The following is a 24624-nucleotide window of genomic DNA, read 5'->3' as shown; positions in this document are numbered from 1 at the left end:
AAATATCTTTGTAATACCATTTTTACAAAAAATGTAAACATTAATCAACATGCAACATTTTTTTATAGTTCAAATGTCTTTCATAGTTTTGTGCTATTATTGTTGTTGAATGATTATTAATGGACAGATTGCATTATGCATACAGTTGTTTCTATTTAAAAAAGAACTTAAGTTACATTAACATTTATGTTATAGTTAACAAATGCATATATTTGCATTTTAGGGTGTAAAAAAAAAAAAAGAAGAAAGAAAGAAAGAAAAGAAAAAAAGGTACATCTGTGATTTCCAGGGTACAAATCATATCTTTTAACAAAGATATGTTGATCAAATGTTCATAATAATTATTAGCGCAGGCAGAAGGCTTGATCTGATGTTTAATTAAACAACAATTTGTATGGAATAGAAAATAAATTGATGACACATTGTTATTGAAAATGGCTTGGATTCATCTTTAGGAATCAAGCCTAAACTTTTACTCTAATTTTGTTAATAATAATAATTGAACACAAAGCAAACATTATAATATACAATCTGAGCATTATCCTGATGTCAGTCAGTGATGATCACTCACCCGACACAGTCACAGACACTTCATCACTCCAGTCAGAGCAGACTGATCCTCTGCAGCCGCTACACATGCACTTCTGTCTGATCTCTGCAGTGATCTTGAACTCTTTCTCTTTAGATGTGTAATCTCTATCATCACACTGCCATATGTATGTCCATCCTTCCCCCTGTAAGTCACATGTGAGAGTGACAGTCTCTCCTCTGAATATCTGTGATGGTTCAGGCTGAACAGTCAGAACAGCTTTAGGTGCCTCAGGTTTAGGTGGCTCAGGTTCATGTGTCTCTGTAACTGAACAAACAGAAGTTATGATAAAACATCCAAAAGAAACCAAGATAAGTGAATAAAAGAAGATAATGAAAATGTATTTCTCGTCTGTCTAGTAATAGTGCAATACAATTAAAATATCAATAAATCTAACGGCTCTGTTCCTCTTGAAACATCATGCCCTGCTCGCTGAGAACAATAACCTCACTTTATTTACAACCACCTTCTTTTCTTCTGTGCAAATAAAAGCCCTTCTTATCACGTCATCACTTCTCAGTGTAACTGATTTCTGCAGTGAAGAGGATCAGACTCACGTGGTACAGTCAGTGTAACAGCGTCACTGATCTCTGACTTCTGTCCATCACTTCTTCTCTCTCCTCTACAGGTGACGTTGATGCTACTGCGAGATTCATCAGGTTTGAAGCTGAATTCTCTGCCAGAGCTGAAGGGCAGAGATAATCTGTCTGTAAACCAGCTGTATGTCCAGTCGTCTTCAGTTCCTGGTATTACACACCTGACAGTGACGGTTTCATGTTTGCCAGGCTCTATAATCACTACAGCCTTTGGTCTCTCTATAACATCACATAAACAGATGTAGTTTAAACATGAAGCAGCATCTGTGACATAAACAACAAACTCTCACTGTACTCGACACACGGCTAAACACTTTCTCTTTCTGTTCCACTGTGTAATGTGTGTGAAGACTTGAGGAAATATATAAATCACCTTGAGTTTGTCCAGGCTGGATGTTTGAAATCAGCACTACAAAACAAAAGAGACAAAACACATTGATTTATTTGTTGTTGCTTCATTCATTTTCATACATAAATGCATTTAAATCAGAATTTGAATAATTTATGATGATTATAAGGTGGAAGAGAAATAATAAAACAGGTTCATTAACAGAAAACTTGTGTGCTTATATTTTTAAATGTAACTAAGACATGTAAAAATAAACAATTCTGATAAAAACACTGATCATGTGTTTATGCTGAGATCTCTGTTGTGGCGTTGAGCAGAACTGGAGAATCAACACACACCAGCTTCATCCTCACAACTTCATTCTGGAGGAAATACAATATTGATTTACAATATCAGTCTCGCCAAAAAAGGCTTAATTTGTCTGCTGATTATATGCAATTATTATTATTATTTTTATTTTTTTGACACCAATTCACAAGGTCCTTTCAAACAAACACAGACTGTGTTGTTGGAAGTTCTTACAGAAGTAAATGCTTTAGAAAAACTACATTAGGGTCAATGACATGACGCGCACAATTTTGTGTTCAACTGCATTATTCCCTTTTAATTTGATAAATTCATGACATTTAACTTTATTCCAATATAAAATATTCAGTTTAAATTAATTTTTAGTATATTCAAATAATAAATATTACTTTGTTTTGGTATCTTAAACCCCCAAAATGTCTATGTTGTGCAACCGTCCGTAAAATGAAGAGACTAAGAAAACTATTTAAAATGGTGTTTTAATAAGAGGAAATTCACAAGAAAATACTATGGTAATATTGAAACCTTTCATATACACAAATTTTATAAATATCAGAAGTTTAAAGCTGTTAAGATAATTGAAAAACCTTTGTCCTCAATTTGTATATTCTCAGATGTCAGGGTGACAACATGGGTCTTTTATTATGAAGATAAATAAAAGTAAACATGATAATGAAACATCCAAATTACCCCCATTGACCCTTGAGGCAGAGAGAAAAGGTTTGTAAATCTCTCTTTGAGAAAAATAGATACTTTCAAGTTTGGGTAAGTTGGCACATTTTCCATTTTAGAGGGTACAACCAATGTAAAACTAGGAAAATGCTATTTTACTTTATTATGTATATATGTATGTATATATGTATGAACTTGCTTCATTTTCTATTCCATCAGCTCAACTCTGTCCATTTCCATTATATCAAATCAACTCATTCTTCCAGATCTATATAAGTCAATAAGTGGAGAGATTGAGGGTGAAAGAGGAAGAGTGAAGAAAACATCTATGTTCAAGAATAGTTAGCTGATGTCATGACAGAGCTGAAACCACAGTCTGAAGATCTTATTTTCCATGTAATCATTGCTTCATATGGGAAGTGGCATCATCGTGGTCATTAACGTCACTGGTCAGAGTTTGAGACTGAAGAAACACAAGCCATCATCTACACATCTACTACTAAACTCTTCAACAACTCCAGGAGTTTCCAGAACAACAAAACCTGACATCAAATCAACATCTGAGTTTCTGAGATCCACATCACAATTAAAGACTAAATGTAGATAGTGAAGAAAACAAAGACAACTTTACAGAACATGACAACATGTTTAATTCACACATGAACCATAACTAAACTGAACGACAATCACAGTAATTATCAATACACTGATCTCATTCAGGTGTTTTTCACTTTCACACACAGATATCATGAACTACTGATGGATTTGATACTCAAAGTATTAGCAGCATGAATAAAAAAACAGACCGAATACTTAAAAAGATGTAATACAGATGAACACCGATTCACTACAACATTATACAAAATGCACAACTGATGCATAAATGAGAAAATAATACTCACAGATCATTAGAGGAAGTGAACTGAGCTCCATCCTGACCTATTAATGACACGCTGTCAAACACAGTCAGTCTTATAGACTCAACACTTCCTGAACTTAAAGAAGAGAGTCAGAGCAACAGAGAGGAATTAAATAGACACAAAATATCCGATTCGATTTAGTATTGATTCTAACAGCATCTGACAGCTTCTTTAGCTCAAATGTGTGTGTGTGTTTTTTTAGTTTAGTTTTTTTAGGTGCAAATTACAGGTAATAATGCATGTGTGCATCCTGAGGTTAAAGCAAAACAGATTAAAACGCCTCAAAATTCAAATGTTATGAAATAAAAGTCAACAAAAATATTTATACTTAAGTAGAAATACCAATAAAACTGCACTGGATAAAATACTTTTTGTAATACATCTCTGGTTCACAAATACATTATTTCTTCACTCTTTAGAATACATTTTTATAATGTTTATAATAAACATTATAAAATAAATACATTTTATTTTAATAAAATGTTATGAATTAAACAGTTTGTAAATTTGTCAACACTGGATTATTTTTTATTATTTTTTATTATACATATCAACTGCAAGGGGGCGCTGGCGAGCACCCTTCTTAAACCTACTTCACAGTCATGTGCGCGTGATGGACATTTTATACCCAAAAGAGCATATGACGTGTGTCATTTGGGGGAAGGCCCTATATGAGATTTATGTATGATGAGAGAGAGAGAGAGAGAGAGAGAGAGAGAGAGAGAGAGAGAGAGAGAGAGAGAGAGAGAGAGAGAGAGAGAGAGAGAGAGAGAGAGAGAAAGAGAGAGAGAGAGAGAGAGAGAGAGAGAGAGAGATGTTCTTAGATATTCTTAGATACATAATAATATTTAATATATTCTTCTTGATTTGTCAATTCAACATACTGATGTCTGTCTTGTTTTTGAAATAACAAATGCGATTAATTAATGGGCTCATATTTCCTTAAAGGTCAAATGTTGGAAAATTCAAGGACTGAAAATTCAAGGTCCTCCATTTTTGGTATAAAGAGCCAACATTCAGACTTCAAAAAAGTAATTTGAAAAATTAGAAAAAAGACATTATAATTCTGCAAATTTATTTAATTACAGACACTGACCCAGTGCATCTCAGTGCATTCACAGTCAGATAATACCAGTCCTCAAACGCCTGTCAGACCACTGTAAAATGACACTATATCAAAAACGAACTCAAATCAATGAATCACGCAGACAACCCTCTCATTTACTGAGACTGCAACAATCCTACAAGTGGACAAAAACAGCACAGACAATTATCAACATGCAACAGAAAGTCAAACTACCAAATTATTATTGGACAAATTTATAATTAACATGTATCCAGAAAATAAAATAGGCATAAATCTGGCACTAAGTGACATTACCAACATATTCCACCAATCAGCATCCATGTGCAATTTGAAAAAATCATCAAAAAAGAATCCAAAAAAACACCAACGAAATGTGGTTCGACAGTGAGTGCAAACATATTCGACAAAAGTACGAAATCTTTCCAATCAAAAACACAGATCCTGACAATGAAGAACTCCGCCATCAATATCATGAAGCTCTTAAGAGTGTACAAACAAACTCTAAGAGCAAAAAAGGAAGAGCACACAGAACAATTATTTCAAGCAATGGAGGAGTCAAAAAAATAAATACCAGTAACTTCTGAAACAATTGGAGCAACAGGGCCTTATAGAGCTCTTCCAGGGTCAGAGATCATTATTAGCCGCCTCTGACACCTTTGATAGACTGTCAAGGAAAACGTTCTCCACACAACACCCTGACTTTAACTCACTTCTATAAAGATTTTGGTAAAAATGAACTGCTCTTCCCCGAATACCAGCAGGATCTGACAATAACACTCCATCTTCGGACGCAATGCATGAATAAAACGTTTCGGTAACACTTTAGAATAATGGTCCGTAGTTAACAAGTAGCTATGCAGGATGTAATAGGTAGTACTGCATTAACACCGAACTTAATACTATTAACTAATATGGAAGCAATGTTAACTAAGCAGTAAGTAATATCTAATTTAGTACAAAGGTAGTTCCTTGGTAGGTATTTGATTATTACTAAAGAAATATATCCTCATTGAGAACTACTTGTGAACTAAGAAAGAATAACCAATGAATTACTAATCACAAAAGTAACGTCTAAAAAGTGAACAATTGTGGGGGTTTTTTTTTACTCTTAACATGGTCATAACATTTCAGAAGCTTGTGCCTCGAATGGGTTCTTTGTGGAAACCAGTTTATGAATATTATATTCCCCCAAATACATTAGCTACATGTTGAGATTGTGACTACTACTCTTGCCAAAAGATGGACGTATGTTTATTTCAAACTTAAACATAGAATAATACTAATAATGATCATTTGTTTTTAATTTTTTTAAATTAGGAAGTGATTTAAATAAACACTCATGATTGGATTAGTTCACTATTATGAGCTCTATTGAGTGTCAGTTCAATGTCTCAGACTCCAAAGACCTACCTTTATGTTACAGTACAGACAAGGTAACGCTTGAGTAATTAGTGAGGAGTTAACATGTTTTTCACTTTAAAATAATGGGCCACATCACTAGTAGTTCCTGCGGGATGACAAGGTAACGTTTGAGTAATTAGTGAGGAGTTAGCATGTTTTTCACTTTAAAATAATGGGCCACATCACTAGTAGTTCCTGCGGGATGACAAGGTAACGTTTGAGTAATTAGTGAGGAGTTAACATGTTTTTCACTTTAAAATAATGGGCCACATCACTAGTCAACGTGATCTCATGAGAATACGTGTGTATTTTTATGTAAAGTGTAGTTCTACCATACGTACATTTATTTACGTTTTATACACACAGAAACGTATAATACTGACGTATTTACAGCACTAACATTTACGTATTGACAGCACAAAAACGTAATTTATTTACGTATAAACAACTTTACCGACGTACAAATTTGTACGTATTCCTATTTAACTTATGCATATTAAAATCGTGGCATTAATGTTTTGACTCTATTGCATTCAATTGTCTTATCAATTACATTTTCAATCGCATTTATTACAGTTTAACGTTACTCATAAATAATAACATTTCGCTCTGTTCGTGCCTTCTGCTGCAAACTCGTTTCGGAGGATTAGCCTATATGGTGTTAAACAAGAATACACTTTAAAACCTTAAAAATACCTTCTTTAATCGTTTAACCATTTTGTAATACTTGGTTTATTTACCGTGAGACACAAAACAAAGGCGTTTTCTCCTATAGACCCATAATACACTAAAACACAACATAAATTCACAAAAGACATCAATTTTATTAGCTTGATGTAATCCAAATCTTTATAATCCATGTTGTTAGCAAGAAATAGATCCAAATTCAGCCCTTTATCCAGTGATCTTTATCTCCATTTCTCAGCAGAGACCGTAAACTTCAAATCCCGCGCTCGTAGTGAATTCAAATTCAACAATTGCACCCGAAGCGTTACGACATGTTTTACGGCAGTGATATCAGACGCTCATTGGCTCTCGCATGCTTCGTCACAGATTACGACATGCCGTGTTTAAGTTGGTGTACTACATTTGAATTGGAGAAGCGCGCGCGCTTTCACAGAGCGAATAGCGAACCGAAACCGGATTAACATTTTCATGGATTAATGATTTAAATTCTGCTCTGTAACGTTACCTCATACAAAACTATTATACTGCCAGAGAGGACTGCGACACAACGTCATGTGAACGACTTTTGGTACCGGTTTTGACATTTTCTCAATAAATAAATTATTGTAATTATACGTGTCTGTCTGTTGTTTTCCTTTATAATTGTAGCCTACGTAGTTTTAAGAAATTGTTAGGTTTAGGGGTAACTTTGGGGTAGGATTAGTGGCTCAAACTATGTTTTAATGCTATATTGTTAATAAAACTGCCATTTCCCTAACGTTACACATATCTGTCCATTACGTTTTATCCTTTTAATATTGTCTATAAAATGGGTAAGTTATGTTTAGGTGTGGGAGTAGGGTTAAGAGATCTTACATTTATAATCTATAAAATGGTAAAAGGGAAATTATACAATTCGTAAATAGTTTGTTTTTTAGCTGTAAAATCGTAATAATGTTACGTTTAAACGTTGCAGATACGTCCATATTATACGTTTCAGCATATATCGAAACGTACAAAAAAGTACGTTTTCTATCTTTGAAAATGACGTATTAATACCTAACGTTACGTATTAACAATGAGACCAGGCTGCACTAGTTCCTGCGGGATGGCAAGGTAACGCTTGAGTAATTAGTGAGGAGTTAACATGTTTTTCACTTTAAAATAATGGACCACATCACTAGTAGTTCCTGCGGGATGACAAGGTAACGCTTGAGTAATTAGTGAGGAGTTAACATGTTTCTCACTTTAAAATAATGGACCACATCACTAGTAGTTCCTGCGGGATGACAATATAACGCTTGAGTAATTAGTGAGGAGTTAACATGTTTCTCACTTTAAAATAATGGACCACATCACTAGTAGTTCCTGCGGGATGACAATATAACGCTTGAGTAATTACTGAGGAGTTAGCATGTTTTTCACAAGTAATACAAGTTATTTAATTTTATATTTGACACATACTGTACAGGCATTCATTTCTGTGAGGCACTAGTAATATTATAACGAACATTGTAAACTGGAAGATGTGGTTTTGCGATTATTGCAACATAAATGCAGCCAATTTCTTCATTAAGGATGCAAATTGTTTTTGACAAGAGAACATCAATGTTTATATTCATATCCTAAAGAGAAGTCCTCCTCAGGCGGCTACTGTAACATAAAGGTAGGTCTTTGGAGTCTGAGACATTGAACTGACACTCAATAGAGCTCATAATAGTGAACTAATCCAATCATGAGTGTCAGCATCACTTCCTTATTATTTAAAATTGTAAACAAATGATCATTATTAGTATTATTCTATGTTTAAGTTTGAAATAAACATACGTCCATCTTTTGGCAAGAGTAGTAGTCACAATCTCAACATGTAGCTAATGTATTTGGGGGAATATAATATTCATAAACTGGTTTCCACAAAGAACCCATTTGAGGCACAAGCTTCTGAAATGTTATGACCATGTTAAGAGTAAAAAAACACACACAATTGTTCACTTTTTTAGACATGTTACTTTTGTGATTAGTAATTAATTGGTTATTCTTTCTTAGTTCACAAGTAGTTCTCAATGAGGATATATTTCTTTAGTAATAATCAAATACCTACCAAGGAACTACCTTTGTACTAAATTAGATATTACTTACTGCTTAGTTAATATTGCTTCCATATTAGTTAATAGTATTAAGTTCGGTGTTAATGCAGTACTACCTATTACTTCCTGCATAGCTACTTGTTAACTACGGACCATTATTCTAAAGTGTTACCAACGTTTCTCACCATTCTTTTTTCCAGATTGAAAAAGTATTTGGATGCTGCATCCATCTGATCAATGCTTTGAAAACATCAACGGACCAGAGCCCCCTGTATTTTATGCCCCAGTAGATCAGCTAACTGAGCTTTCTTCTTTGAGCACAGGCTTCCAAATAGCGAAGCTCGCCAGTAGATTGAGCCAGATTTTGAGATTTAATTAACTCTTTTTCTAAAAACTCTAAAGAACAAGTCAACTCCTTAATAATGTTGTGAGTTTACTGTTTTGTCTTATTTGTACCTTACCAACATCCCACCACTGTTGTAATGAATAAAAAGAAGACTTCTTTGTTTTGTGAACATGACTCCTTAAAAACATATATAATTTAACAAGTTAGTATTTGTAGGAAACTCAGAAACAAAGACCAGGAGACTCGGTTGTATCTTCAGCAGGATTCTTTATTGAGAACACGAGCTGTCGGCTGCAGTCATCAAGTCTAACTAAGGCAGTGTACACTGTAGTTTATATAGATTTTAGGAGGCAGTGCTTAGAAATGGAGACAAGGCATCTGGGTGACGATCTTAAACAAAGCATGCAAATGAAGTATCCAGGTTTAGGAACCCGCCCTAGACTCTAGAGTGTTACCAATCCTAATCCAATCAGCATAACTATTCAAAGACTGGGACACGGGCTCCAAGAGCCATTAAAGACAAAGGGTGAGAGTCTCAGTAATCTGACTCATTTAACTTAATAGAGAGAACAGGACTGGCAGACTTGTCAGACTTCTGACCTGTAATGCAGCCTGAATCATAATCATACACCGTTCGCTCGTTGGCCAGAGGAGAACTGGCCCCAACTGAGCCTGGTTTCTCCCAAGGTTTTTTTCTCCATTCTTGTCACCTGATGGAGTTTTGGTTCCTTGCCACTGTCGCCTTGGCTTTTGGCTTGCTTAGTTGGGGACATTTAATATTCAACAATATTATTGATCTGCCTTACTTAAGGTGGATGATGACGCAATTTTCTTCTATAAACAAACTTTGTTGTGGGGAGAGCCGGGACGATTGAAACGGGGGACGGATGAAACACTGAGATTTCCTTGAAAACCACTCATGTCATGTACGTAAAATTTCGTTAGCACGTACAGCACGCAATGCCTACCATACCCGCGAAAATATTTCTTCTTTACGTCGTGCCATTTTGGAGTTAAAGCCGCAAAGCTGTTTTTGAGTGCGGTAAGTGAATTCTTTTGTGCGGTACTTTTTTTGACTGACAAGTTGGATTCATTGTTTCATGTGCCATTGTAATGATAATATGGCAGGTGTATTAGTACTGCAACACAACCTTAAGTGTGAAATATCAGAGTTTTTTAGTTTAAGGGCAAAAGAGGTTTAAATGACAGGAGGCGCTGTCGGGTTTCAACCGTCCCGACCGTGCATCCTGCCAATTAAACCTAGTCATAGCCTATACTGTTCATTCTTTTAATGCAAATTAATTTTCAATTACGCAACACATGCTATCTCTGTAATAATCATCAATTGTCCAATCTTCAATCTTCAATAAATTTCATTTATCGTCTTCTGGTTGACCTTGTTTTCTTCATAATAACAGGCTATTCAACTAGCAAACACTCAATATGACTCAAGGAAGAAATGTAAGAAAATGAATTGTAAATGGATTTGTGCATTTGTCTATCTTCGTCAAAATAGCCTGTTAGAAAGATTACAAAATGCGCATAGGCTTATCGCCTGTTGTTTATTGGGCGACATAACAAAAATGGTTAATATGAACCTTTAAATTAAAATAAATTACAAAATTTGTTTGTAACAATATGTACATAAGTTATTTGTCAGGTATTGTTCACAAAAATAAGCATTAGATGAATAGTTGCCGTTTAAACTGTTATGTTTCATCCGTCCCACCCCTGTGTTGCAATTGAAACAAAGCACAACTACCGTTCAAAGTCAAATTTTACTTAAATCATTCTATATTTGTATCGAATAACACATGATACTAAGAGAACACATGTGAGTTGTTAATCACAAAAAAATTAAAAATCTATCTGTAACCTTATCTTAGAAAACAACATTTATCTGAAAAGTGTTTCAACTGTCCCGGCTCTCCCCTATTATTATCATGTTATCACTGTGAAGCTGCTTTGATACAATCTGTATTGTAAAAGCGCTATATAAATAAAGGTGACTTGACTTGACTTGAATGTGCACCATACTGTGATTTGTAAAATTTATTTTAAAATACTAAGATGGTAATTAAAACTATAAAATCTGTCCAACCTGGCTAATGACATAACATTGTCACATGTGTGAACCCAAGTGTACTGTCTCTCATTACCATTTAAAGGTGCAGTATGTGATATTGACAGCTAGTGGTTGAAATGGGTACTGCAGTCCAAATTCAAAATATTGGAGAGAGTTGTTTCTCCCGCTCCTCCTGCTCAGACTCGACGCTCATGTGGGGAACGAGCGCAATTGACAATGGAATGCAAGGAGACTTACACACTGTAAATTGAGTTGACTTATTGATTTATGATGAGTTGATATTGAGTTTTAATATGCTCCCATTCATAGAGATTTTTAGATGGGTGCAGAGGTTTTGTAGGTCGGGTAGAATCTGCGATCTCTGACCCAGTTTGTTCACTGGCTTCCATGGCTGCAATATGCTGTGTTTTCTGGCAACTGGCAACTTGTGGTGGCAAAATACTATTGGGTAAATTGGCAATGTGGGGTATTGCACAGACAAAAACAGATATTACGACACAGAACGCATATTTCAAAGTAAAATAACTGGCTGTAGAAGTGTTTTTCAGAGAAACAAGTATATATAAACTCAGCATGTTTCCTAAATAACTTTAAAACATATTAAGGTATTTTTATGCTTTAGTAAAGTCAACAACTTACGTACAGCACCTTTAAACATTTCCAAATATCCTATAAATCATATATTCTTTTAAATATGAATGAGACGTTTACGTTAAGCCAACTGAGGCTTAATGTGATTTCTATCTAAATTGAGCTCAGTACAATTGAAATCACCGCCTAGGAACAAAAAGTCTTCAGGGCAACAGTTTTGTAGAGTCGAACACAGAATTTCTGAAAAAAAACATTCTGCAGTTTAAACATGAGGGGCTTTCGCACCGAAGAAACCTTTTCGTAGTTCCTAGAACTATTGACAGAAGTACCCGGATGTAGGTGTGTTCGCACCGCAGGAACTAGGAACGATTTTAGTTGTAGGAACTCCTTTTGGAGGAACTAATGTAGCTCCTACTTCAGAGTAGGGTCTAAACCACTGTACGCTGATTGGTCAAACACACGCAAAAAAACAGCACTGTTGAGAAAACACTTATTTAAAGTGAAATGATTTGTGTAAATGCAGTGATCATGCTGTGTTTGGCTATTTTCACTTTTCAGTGATAATCACATGGCTAAAAGCTGATCTGTGAATATAAATTATGTACTGGCAGAATTTATTTTTTGTGTCTTTGTTTAAATTTTTTACAATGACCAGCACAAGCACTCTGTGACCCAAAACCAGTGACTTTAACTTAATTTTGTGTCACTTTCCCAACACCGACATCAGTGATGCTTTTTGAAGATGTTTGAGCTTCTCCACTATTTGTTGAAGATGTATGCTTCTTTATTAAATAAAGCAGAAATTCAAGACATATAGTGAAACAAATAAAGACTAAAATGATAGCTTCATATTAATTACAAAATCATTTTGGCAAACAATGAGGATAAACACTTTTTTGAATTTACTTCAACATATTCAAAACAGAAATAAAGAAAAAATACGACAGAGAAACGATTAGTGAAGCTGCAGTAGCTCAGGCAGAGTTCATTTAAGCCTTACATATGTCAAATTCAGACACATTATGAATATAACTAAATAATGTTGAAAAAAAGAAACAGAATGGGATTCATTCATCAGGACAGCGGACTTTCACTCCTCTGTTACAGCATATTGATTGATCTCATCAGACTGAGCTGTAAAACACACGAGATATGGAATAAGGGTTAATTATTCACAGTGATGGTAGATCTGGTTAAATTAATCTGTGGGAGAACAGATCAGAGAGAGAGAGAGAGAGAGAGAGAGAGAGAGAGAGAGAGTCATATAAAGAGAGAGAGAGAGAGAGAGAGAGAGAGAGAGAGAGAGAGAGAGAGAGAGAGAGAGAGAGAGAGAGAGAGAGCGCATCTCACCATGAGCTCTGTAGCATTTGACTCCTATAATGACGGACACGAGCAGATATGTAGAAGCTGCCACTAGAAAACTGAGGAGTTTGAGAACTGAGAGAACTGGACCTGAAAAATGAAACAACCAAATCATTTCATCATCATCTAAACTTGTTAGATTTTCTTATCTATAATAAAAAATAAGGTACCCTCTAGCGCCACCAGATTTTACTTTTCTTCTGTTTCTTAAAGGTATAGCGGAGGATCTTTCCAAATTTTAGATAAGACCCGCCCTCTCCACTTTTTGAAAAGTTTGATTGATTCACCAGAATGATTGACAATTAGGAGGACCAATAGTATAGGTTACCCACCAGGAAGTAAAACATCCTCCGCTATACCTTTAACTTTTAAACTTTACGATTAAAAAAAAATATTTTGTCATGTAGGTCTCAGTGAAGCCATTGATTTGAATCTTTGCTCACTGACCGCTATTTTGGGGTTTGACAAATATTATCCAACTTTTAAACCAACATTTATTTACAGTCATTAAACATGTCTCTGTCACTGTTCATCATTCATATTTTATACTTAAAGGATCATACAATTATTCTTTAATGCACATATTTCAAAGAGTTTTAATAGCACTTGTTTTGTTGAAGTATTAAAGAGATACACTGATCTCAGTGGTAATTTTTCCATGGATGTGAATCAGATTGATGTGAAGGAGAGATTCTCACACTCACCTGAAAGCGTCAGTGTAACTGCATCACTGGTGTGTGTGTATCGTGATCCTCGCGTCTCTCTTCCACTACAGCTGTACTGACCTGTGTGAGATTCACTAACTGAACTGATTCTGTATTCCTGTGATTGACTGACATGAATCTCTGAATCATCTTTATTCCAGGTGTAGTTCCAGCTAGTGACGTCTGACTCCTGTATGTCACATGTGAGAGTGACCGTCTCTCCTCTGAACACTCGTCCATCAGGCTGAACACGCAATACAGCTTTGGGTCTCTCTGTGAGACATTAACTGTGTTTAATTTAACTGACAGAACATGATACTGTTGATGGATGACAATTTTCATAATATTCCTATTATTATATCAGAATGGCACATTACCTCTTACAGTTATCGTGACTCTATGACCTTGTTGTGTGGAGTTGTTTTTTCTTTTTACACCACACTTGTACTCTCCTCCATCAGAGACTCTCACATCTCTCAGTGTTTCAGTCTCATCACCAGATTTTATTAGCTTGAAGTCTTTATACCAGATAATCCTCAGTCCAGTTGAGCGTCCCACGTCACAGCTCAGAGTAACTGTGTCTCCAGTGAACACTGAACTCTGGGGCTTCACAGTTACTCTGGGTTTGTCTGTAAATATTTCATGATCTTGAGTTCATCATCTATCACTGATTCCTATCATTTTTATTAATTATATTTAATGTACTTTAATACTTTTCTGTTATTGTGAGTAATGTATGCTGTTTTACGTTCATCAAACACAAGAGGTTAAACTTTAAACTCTCAGAATTAAAGTGCATGAAGACAAATCCAATGCTTAAAAGAATCAAATTATCACTTTGTAATAAATTGATCTTAAAAGTGTAATAGTCACCTATTCTGCCTTCATGTACAGCTTTTTAAGTGATGGTAAACTTGCTTTGCGTGTATTGGTTTTTCCTTCACATGTAAAAAGAACTGTTAAAACTGATGCCTGTGGTGTAATCATGGATTGTTATAAGGATTTTTTCTTTATGTATTTTATTTATTTTCTTCATTGTTAAACCACTGGATTGGTTTTAAAAGGAGAGTGGGAAGTGACGTAAGGGGAGTTTTTTTGTTGTTTCTTTTTTCCTTCTTACCGCGGTGGACATTTCGTTCAATCCGGACACTTTAGGTGGTTTGAATGAACATTTAATCTGCTGGGACATTGGGATTTTGAGGGTTAAATGTGTGTGGGAAATTTTGATGTGGTTTGCAATGTTTGTTTGATGTGTCGGAGTGCGGCTGAGCCTCCAGCTTCGAATATTTGTGTAGGTTGCCCGACGTGATATAAACCTGGTGTATCTCTAAATACACGTTGTTAAAACTGTCATATGGATTTTTTTCATTAATGTATAATTTTTTTTTAAGAGTATATAGGTTCAGATTGATTGTTTACTTGGTTTATGTAGAGGTTGTTTAACGAAAGTAAGTTTTCCACTGCTGTAATTTCCCCAGTAGGTATCAGATCCGTCCGTTACCTTATATTGTGCATGATGTACTTTTCCCTTGCGGTTTTAATGTAAGGTGAATTGTTACAGAGTGGTGGCCCGTACGGGGATCTGGATTAATTAGTTTTGGTATTGTTGTTAATGTATACCTGCTTGTCCTACGGTAAAATAGTGTTAAGTAGTTGACTCTGGGTTTTCATTACAAATACCTTTGATTGCCTACTGTTAAAAAAAGAAAAAAATATTTAGTAGCTTACTAACGTTTCATAGTCAATACATATACAGTCAACTGTTCATTGTACATTCACTCATGCACATTAGTACATTGCCTTTATACACACAGTATTTTAGCTCGCTTGATCTTCAGAGTGGGTACTGGCAGGTGGCCATGGATGAGGAAAGCAAACAAAAAACAGTCATGATCACACACCTAGGCCTGTTCCAATTTAAGGTCATGCCGTTTGGTCTTAGGAATGCTGGTGCCACCTTTCAGCGGTTGATGGAAAACGTTCTGGGGAAGGTGAAGGGCAGAACCTGTTTTGTGTACATAGATGGCATTATTGTCTTCTCCAGGACTCAGGAGCAACACCTGGGTGACCTGGAAGCAGTGTTTAAAAAACTTCATCAGGTCCATCTAACTCTCAATGTTGCGAAATGCCACCTCCTGCAAACTCAACTCACCTTCCTCGGACATGTGGTTTCAGGTAAAGGCGTGGAGATGGAAACGGAAAAGGTGAAAGCAATTACTGCTTATCCAGCACCAACAGATCTGAAGAGTCTCCAGAGATTTCTGGGGTTGGTGGGCTGGTATCATAAGTTCATCCCTCGGCTGGCAGATATTGTTGCCCCTCTTAATAACCTCAAGAAAAAAGGGGTCAAGTGGGAGTGGAATGCACAGTGTCAGGCCGCCTTTGAACGCCTTAAATGGCTGCTGCAGTCCCCACCAGTGCTGGCTCAGCCAGAGCCACACCTCTGGTTTTCAGGTGCACTGTGACTCCAGTGATGTGGGTTTGGGGGCTGTGTTGATGCAGACAATTGAGGGTGAAGACAGGGCTATTGCATTTGCTTCAAGAGCTCTCCATGGTGCTGAACTGAGGTACTCCACCTCAGAAAAGGAGTGCTTGGCTGTCGTGTGGGCAGTGGAAAAGTGCCGTCATTACCTTGAAGGAGAAGCATTTGACGTATACACAGATCATAGTGCACTGGCTTGGGCATTCAACTGTCCTAAAACGTCATCACGGCTCACCAGGTGGACTTTGCGGCTACAGGCATTCACCTTCCGGGTGCATTATAAAAAAGGGTGCTGTAATGTAGTACCTGATGCGCTGTCCCGAGTCCATCTTCCACAGGATGGGAGGGTATGTGTGGCGGTCACAAAATCTTACTGGTCTGATCTACCCAAGTCGCTTCAGGACATTGAAAAAGCTCAGCAGACAGATATTTTATGCCAAGATCTTGGACACACCATCGGCCAGCACTCACCTGGACGCCTCCATTATCAACAACAGCAGGGGGTGTTATACCGGGGTGTACCGTCTAAGTATGGCGGATTCAATTACCAGCTGGTTGTTCCCGCTGTACTAGTTCCAGAGTTTCTGTCTTCCATGACGGTCCGTTGGGTGGTCACCTGGGAAGGATGAAGACCCTCCTGAAGATCCTGGAAGTGGCATGGTGGCCAACAGTTCGCAAGGATGTTTGGAGCCATGTCCGAATTTGCCATATCTGTCAACAGTACAAGGGTTCAAATGACAAGCCAGCTGGCTTTCTTCAATCTACAGAAGTCAAAGCACCAGGGGAGATGATAGGAGTGGACTTTATGGGGCCATTCCCTCTCAGCAAAGCCCGGAATTCAGTTTTAATGGTAGTTGTTGACTATTTCAGTAAGTGGGTGGAACTGTTTGCATTAAAAGGATGCCAAGACACCAAAGGTCTAACAGATTCTGAAGAATGACATCTTTACACGCTGGGGGGTACCTGCCTTCCTTGTGTCCGACCGGGGGCCCCAATTCACTAGTAATTTATTATCCAGCTTGTGTGAATCCTGGCGTGTTACCCAAAAGCTCACGACAGCATACCATCCCCAGACGAATCTAACATAGAGGGTCAATAGGACGTTAAAGACCCTGATCGCATCCTTTGTAGGGGAACATCATCAGGACTGGGATCGGTGGCTGCCTGAGTTCCGGTTGGCTATCAACACAGCCGTGCATGAGACCACTGGTGTGTCCCCTGCTGCGCTGGCTTTGGGGCGTAACCTTAAAGGCCCACTAGAACGCCTTATTCACAAGCCTCCTGCACCTAGCACAACTACATATCACACCCTACACTCATATGCACTACTACTGAATGAGGTTGAAAGACATGTTGGGGTGGCAAAAGCCAGACAAGCCAGGTACTATAATGCACAACGCAAAGATGTACACTTTGCTGTTGGGGATATGGTCTGGGTTAGGTCACACCCGCTGTCTAAAGGGGGGGGGGGGGGGGGGGGTAGTAATAGTCACCTATTCTGTATGCTTCTTTATTACATACAGATACAGTATATTGATCAGATGTTCATAATTATCAGTGCAGGTAACTCAGGTAACGTTAACTATCATTTGAATAATAATACTCCAACACAAAGCAAACATTACAATATACAATCTGAGCATTATCCTGATGTCAGTCAGTGATGATCACTCACCCGACACAGTCAGAGTCACTTTATCACTCCAGTAAGAGCAGACTGATCCTCTGCAACCTTTACACATGCACTTCTGTGTGAACTCTGCAGTGATCTTGAACTCTTTCTCTTTAGATGTGTAATCTCTATCATCACACTGCCATATGTATGTCCATCCTTCCCCCTGTATGTCACATGTGAGAGTGACAGTCTCTCCTCTTAATATCTGTGATGGTTTAGGCTGAACAGTCAGAACAGCTTTAGGTGTCTCTGGAAGAACTGAACAAACAGAAGTTATAGTTAAATTGACTCAACCTTTCCTAAACCCTGCATAAATGTCACTGCACAAAAGAAGATATTTTGAAGAAAGTTGGGGCCCAAACAACACTGACTCCCATTGACTTTCAATGTATGGACAGAAAAAAAACAAAGTCATGCAGGTTTGCAACGATACGTTCACCACACATTCTGAGGATAATGTATAACATGAAGAGGATCAGACTCACATGATAATGTCAGTGTAACCGCATCACTGATCTCTGACTTCTGTCCATCACTTCTTCTCTCTCCTCTACAGGTGACGCTGATGCTACTGTGAGATTCACCAGTTCTGAAGCTGAATTCTCTGTCAGAGGTGAAGGGCAGAGATAATCTGTCTGTAAACCAGCTGTTTGTCCAGTCGTCTTCAGTTCCTGGTATTTCACACCTGACAGTGACGCTTTCATGTTTGTCAGGCTCTATAATAACTACAGCCTTTGATCTGTCTATAACATCACATAAACAGATGTAGTTATTTATATTTATATTATTATTTACAACCACCTTCTTTTCTTCCGTGCAAATAAAAACCCTTTTTATCACATCATCACTTCTCAGTGTAACTGATTTCTGCAGTGAAGAGGATCAGACTCACGTGATACAGTCAGTGTAACAGCGTCACTGATCTCTGACTTCCGTCCATCACTTCTTCTCTCTCTTCTACAGGTGACGCTGAGAGATTCATCAGTTCTGAAGCTGAATTCTCTGTCAGAGCTGATGGACTGAGATGATCCGTCTATAAACCAGCTGTATGTCCAGTCGTCTTCAGTTCCTGGGATTTCACATCTGACAGTGACGGTTTCATGTTTGTCAGGATCTCTAATCACTACAACCTTTGGTCTCTCTATAACATCACATAAACAGATGTAGTTTAAATATGAAGCAGCATCTGTGACATAAACAACAAACTCTCACTGTACTCGACACACGGCTAAACACTTTCTCTTTCTGTTCCACTGTGTAATGTGTGTGAAGACTTGAGGAAATATATAAAATCACCTTGAGTTTGTCCATGCTGGATGTTTGAAATCAGCACTACAAATCAAAAGAGACAAATTGCATTGATTTATTTGTTGTTGTTTCATTCATTTTCATACATAAATGCTTTTAAATCAGCATTTTAATAATTTATGATGGTTATAAGGTGGAAGAGAAATAATAAAACAGGCTCATATTTTTAAATGTAACTAAGACATGTAAAAATAAACAATTCTGATAAAAACGCTGATCGTGTGTTTATGCTGAGATCTCTGTTGTGGCGTGAGCAGAACTGGAGAATCAAAACTCAAAAAAATAAGCTGTTGAACAAACTTGATTAAATTAAGGAAAACTTTTCCACGAAAATGAATTACATTTTTCCAACAAAATCTAATTTGTTTGAAATGATTTATTGTAATCTTGTTGCATGAACGTCTCGGTTACCAATGTAACCCCCGTTCCCTGAAGGAGGGAACGGAGACTTAGTCGATCATACCGACTGTATGGGATAACGCCTAGTGAGCCCAATCACTCTGATTACTCTTAAAATCAAGCCAACAAGCTTTGGCAGGTGCGTAATCAACGCCCCGCCTTACCCTGCGGGTATAAACACGGAAGTGGATGCACCTACCAGTTGTTTTTCGCTGAGGAGCAGATCGTGCCCCAGTCAGCGGTGGTCCAGTAGAAGTGGCAAGGGGACTAAGTCTCCGTTCCCTACTTCAGGGAATGAGGGTTACATTGGTAACCGAGACGTTCCCTTTCAGTCGGGTAACGTTCGACTTAGTCGATCGTACCGACTGTATGGGATCCTCTAACACACCACTATTACTGCCACCTTCCAGTGCCTAAACACAAAGCTGCAAGAGCCTCCGCATGGGCGGACGGTCAAGCTTAGGTCAGGAAGTCACTGCTGTTCCACAGGACCACAACCAGTCAATGACGGCAGAGGTGACTCTGTCGAAGGAAGATACGAGCTTACGTAGGAAGCATGCCGTAGAGAAATACACATACGGGATCACCGTAGGGGTCACAACGTATGGGCCCCACCTAACACAAGTTTCACAAGCACTCTTTCTCTTTAGATGTGTAATTGCTATCATCACACTGCCATATGTATGTCCATCCTTCCCCCTGTATGTCACATGTGAGAGTGACAGTCTCTCCTCTGAATATCTGTGATGGTTTAGGCTGAACAGTCAGAACAGCTTTAGGTGTCTCTGGAAGAACTGAACAAACAGAAGTTATAGTTAAATTGACTCAACCTTTCCTATGGCACTGGAGAAGTCTCCGAGAAGGTAAGAGCTATGTTAGAAGGATGACCCCTTGCGTTGCTCAGGAACCAGACGATCAAATTGTACCCCCCTCAGAAGCCGCACCGTGACGTGCCCATGAGAACATCGTCACCCAGAAAGGTGGAGCGGAACCGCACCCCACAATTCTAGTGCAGGAGGGAAGTGACAAAATGACCGAACATCTCAGGGGTTCTTATTTCTAAGAATGCCAACGAACCGGTTCTACTTCGGATCACAAGCAGGCCTCCAGTGTGGAGGGGACTCACGCAGAAGTATTAGTATCCACAGCTCTTTCAGAGGTAGATACTGAACCACCACAACCAAACTGCCGTTTAGGGCTCAGTGCGGGTGCCATCGATGCCCATCTCTGAGTGACTCAGAGGAAGTCAGAAGGCTCTCGAGGAATAAGTCTAGTTTGGCCGGAACGGGGCAACTGAAGACTGTTCCATTCTGACATAGCTCCAAGCTCACCGGGGAACGCCCTTAGCGTGAACCCTGGCGTCAGTTCGTTCCGATACAATCACTATCCCCAGTGAGTAGCAAAAAGATAGGGGAATACCCAAAACAGCACGGATGACCCAGTGCATCCCCGAGAATCCTCCCTACTGACACCTAGGGGGATGGGGTTTCCACTCTCTTATGGCGTTTGCTATCATGAGGCCCTGAGGCGGCATGATTGAGCAGGCCAGAGTTCTACTGTGGAGAAGTGTACCCAGCTTCAGCCCCATCGGAGGTAGTGGCAGGCGAGTTTGGACCAGCGAGGAAGCCCTTGAATTATCCTCGCTGAAACTCTAGGCGAAAAGACGCCAATGTAGTCTGACACGCCCAAGTCTGTACACAGCTAAGGGTTTGGTAGCACACCACGTGAGTGTGCTACTCTGCCACGGCCACTAGCGAATCTGGTCATAAAGTCAATGTTGAAGCGGTCAACACATGGAGGAAACCATCCAGGATGGCTGCATCTCACACCTGCCCCGGGAGCCTCTGAAATTAATCAGTGGGACCCTTTCTCACCCCAACACTGACCGGACATGTCCCCTGAGGAACATGTAAACCAAGTTCACCTCCAGACTAAGAAAGGTTCCTCTCTGTTTAGGAAAGGAACCCCTCTCAGTTGACCTGTGAATCCCACTGGCTATGCAGCACTCGTAGGGTAAGGAACCGTACCGAGACCTCCACCCCAGACGCCAGGCACGGGATGACCCATGTCTCGCAGAAGAGTGGAGCCTAAAGTACTGATCCAGCAGGTCCTTCGTTGCAACCACTGAAGGACCACAGTTTTACCTGCTGTGTGAAAACCGCAACCCTCACCAGTGGGAAGCGATGACCACGCTCATCACGGTACTACCTGCACACATAGTGACACAGGCAGCACTGGACCGAACGGGTGCCAGACAAACTGAATCGCCTTAGCCGAGTCTAAAATACACGAACCAATCGAGACAACTGCTACAACTGACCACCCCAAAAGGCTCAGCGTACCAGACCTACTCAGAATGAGGCAACAGTTCGGAGGCAGAGACCTAGCTTCAGAGAGCCCATAGGCGGCCAAAAACCAGGTCTGCCTCCTTAGTTAGCAGCAGAGTGCGTGAGAAGGCATGATCGGGTCTTTGAACGCATTACTGCTAACTAATGAAGCTGAGTCTCTAGCATAAGGAAAAAAGCTGAAACAGCCAGGAACACCTCACGGTTCATCAACAGAATTCCAGATACCATCAACTACAACATCAGTAAACAGGGACTCTACTCGGAAGGCCCGTAGGCGGCCTGAGACTGAATCATGTGTACATGTAAGTACACTTACCCGTTTCCCTCGTTTCAGAGGATCTCAAAATAGCGTGAGACGCCCAACAGATACCGAATCGCCATAATGAGGGCTGGTGATACAGACATGGCTGTTGGTGTCAGGCTCCTGGGTTGCACACCTACAGCTCACCTCTGCTAATGCTCAGGTATAAAGAAATTTGCTCTCTCTTTGAAAATGTAGCTTTTACGAGGAGCCAGCGGCGGAACAGACATACACAAACAAGACTCCCCCGGTCCTCCACCGAGAGGAGTGAATGAACCGGTACCATCTCCAAGAACAAAATCCCATCCCTGGGCGGCCCACCTCACTAGCGCTTGCGCTTGTGCTTATCACCTGGCTTGGCAGCACCTGAGGTGGGCAGGGCGCTACGCCTGCGTCTGGATCCACGCTGAGCCCCGGGTGAAGGCTGCCGCACGTGCTCAGCGGGAGAAGAGGCGGAAACAGGGGGACGCCCTCGGCGATAGGCAGGCGGAGGATCTACCCCGGACGGCCGGGTGGAGGCAGCAGCAGGCCGTCGGGGAAGGATGTGCCGGATGGCCTCCGTCTGCTTCCTGGACCTGATGCAACGCCATGGCATGCAGCGAAGATGCGGCCTGCCCACAGGCCTTGTAAGCTCTGCCCTCCAAAGCAGACGAGAACTTACAGGCCTTAGAGGGGAGACGAGGGTCTCCCTTCCAGGAGGTAGCGGTCGCTGGACACAGTTGCATCGCAACATACCGCTCCACTCGGGGGATCGCCTCGTAACCCTTATCCGCACCTCCATCGAGGGTAGTGAGGGAGGAGGAGCTACCAAGCCTGTTTCTGGCAGAGAAAGGTGCCTTCCACAACCTAGTGAGCTCCTCATGCACTTCAGGAAAGAAAGGTACCGGAGCGGCGGGCTGAGAACCAGACCGGCCCGCTCCAAGAAACCAATCATCCAACCGAGACGGTTCCGAGACGAGAGTATTCCACACGAGCCCGACCGCCTCGGCGGCCTTCTTGAGCATAGCCGTCACTTAACGGAAGCGAGTCTCGATCTTAGCACCGAGATGATCATATCCCTGCAATGAGGACATGAATCATCCACAAGAGTCGCTTCAGCGTGCTGAATGCCCAGGCACGTGACGCAGCTCTCGTGGCCGTCAGAGGACGACAGAGACCGATCGCACCCAGAAACGCACGGATGAAATGGCATCTTGAAAAAGACACACAAATCACAACCGTGTTTGCTCTTTTAGAAATGGGACCCGTCACAGGGGAACAACCGCGGCAACACTCGAAAGCGAAGCACTCACTACTTCCGCCCTCAACCGCGTCAACAAAACACTCTTACTAAGAAGAAAATGCTGTGGAAGCAGCTGAAGAGAGCTTCCGTAGCTCGCGACCACCGCTGCAACTGCTTGTAAACATCGACACCAGGAGAGTCTTCCAGAAGAACACCGGCACACTCGTTGTATAGTCACTCGATCAGAGACCATCAGAATGAACCGATCAGCTCCGAAAGCGAAAGACAACTGGTAGGTGCATCCACTTCCATGTTTATACCCGCAGGGTAAGGCGGGGCGTTGATTACGCACCTGCCAAAGCTTGTTGGCTTGATTTTAAGAGTAATCAGAGTGATCAGGCTCACTAGGCGTTATCCCATACAGTCGGTACGATCGACTAAGTCGAACGTTACCCGACTGAAAGACAACTTAAATTCATTTAGTCATTCCTGCTAGATAAAGTTTTGTCAGGTTGACTACATTTAATTTTTGCCCTGCCTAAAATCGCCAACATTATAATTTTAGCTAATTTGACTCTACAGTTATTTCCAATGAGAGAAGCTACTAGTGTTCAATCAAATTAACACCATTTTTTACAGAGTAATATTGAATATTACTTGTGCAGGTCTGCAAAAGAGGTTTCATGCATGTATAGTGTATACTGAGTGCCCACAGCCCTAAACTAAACACAGTCGCCACTCTTCTGCATAATAGTAACCAGAAAATTCAAAAACATTACAGAAAGTCCTCTAAGTTTCTAACATAACTGAATATTAAACACTAACATTAACTAACAACATCTTTCCTTTAAAATAACATAAAATAACACTTTAATCCCTAAATTTACCCTCCTAATGCAGTCCCTTGCAAAGCATGCTGGGAACTACAGATCCACTGCCCAGTTAGTTGTCAACAAAAATGATTCCAGTAGTTTTCACACAAATTAAGTTTTAAATATATTAGGTTGATTGAACACAAGTAAATTAAGTTGTGACAAAATATTAAACAATCGTGTTACTTTAGCTTATTTTAATTCATTAAATTTAACAAGAGGCAAAAATAAATTTTTCCTCACAACTTCATTCTG

The 24624-nt window shown here is 39.6% G+C and overlaps 1 protein-coding gene across 5 annotated transcripts in view; it reads right to left on the bottom strand.

The window, feature by feature from the left end:
- LOC309493214 (B-cell receptor CD22-like) overlaps nt 1-24624 on the bottom strand; it is a 91416-nt gene that overhangs the window by 23680 nt on the left and 43112 nt on the right. For 2 of the 5 annotated variants that reach the window (XM_082162360.1, XM_082162359.1), the window contains exons 2-6: nt 19216-19251; nt 18812-19060; nt 18405-18662; nt 17927-18177; nt 579-833 (exon numbers count right to left, since the gene is read on the bottom strand). In XM_082162360.1, coding sequence (XP_082018486.1) covers nt 579-833; nt 17927-18177; nt 18405-18662; nt 18812-19060; nt 19216-19251 — 1049 coding nt within the window. Of the gene's footprint in view, nt 1-578; nt 857-1146; nt 1405-1558; nt 1595-3414; nt 3483-11984; nt 12831-13046; nt 13149-13762; nt 14036-14139; nt 14392-17919; nt 18178-18404; nt 18663-18811; nt 19061-19215; nt 19252-24624 lie in introns of those variants that run through there. The other 3 variants (XM_082162362.1, XM_082162361.1, XM_082162364.1) reach the window with 3 other exon arrangements.

This window comes from Leuciscus leuciscus, assembly GCF_965113295.1.
Source record: "Leuciscus leuciscus genome assembly, chromosome: 2".
Lineage (NCBI taxonomy): Eukaryota > Metazoa > Chordata > Actinopteri > Cypriniformes > Leuciscidae > Leuciscus > Leuciscus leuciscus.
Note: the sequence above shows the minus strand (reverse complement) of the source record. Positions and strands in the feature narration are given on the sequence as shown.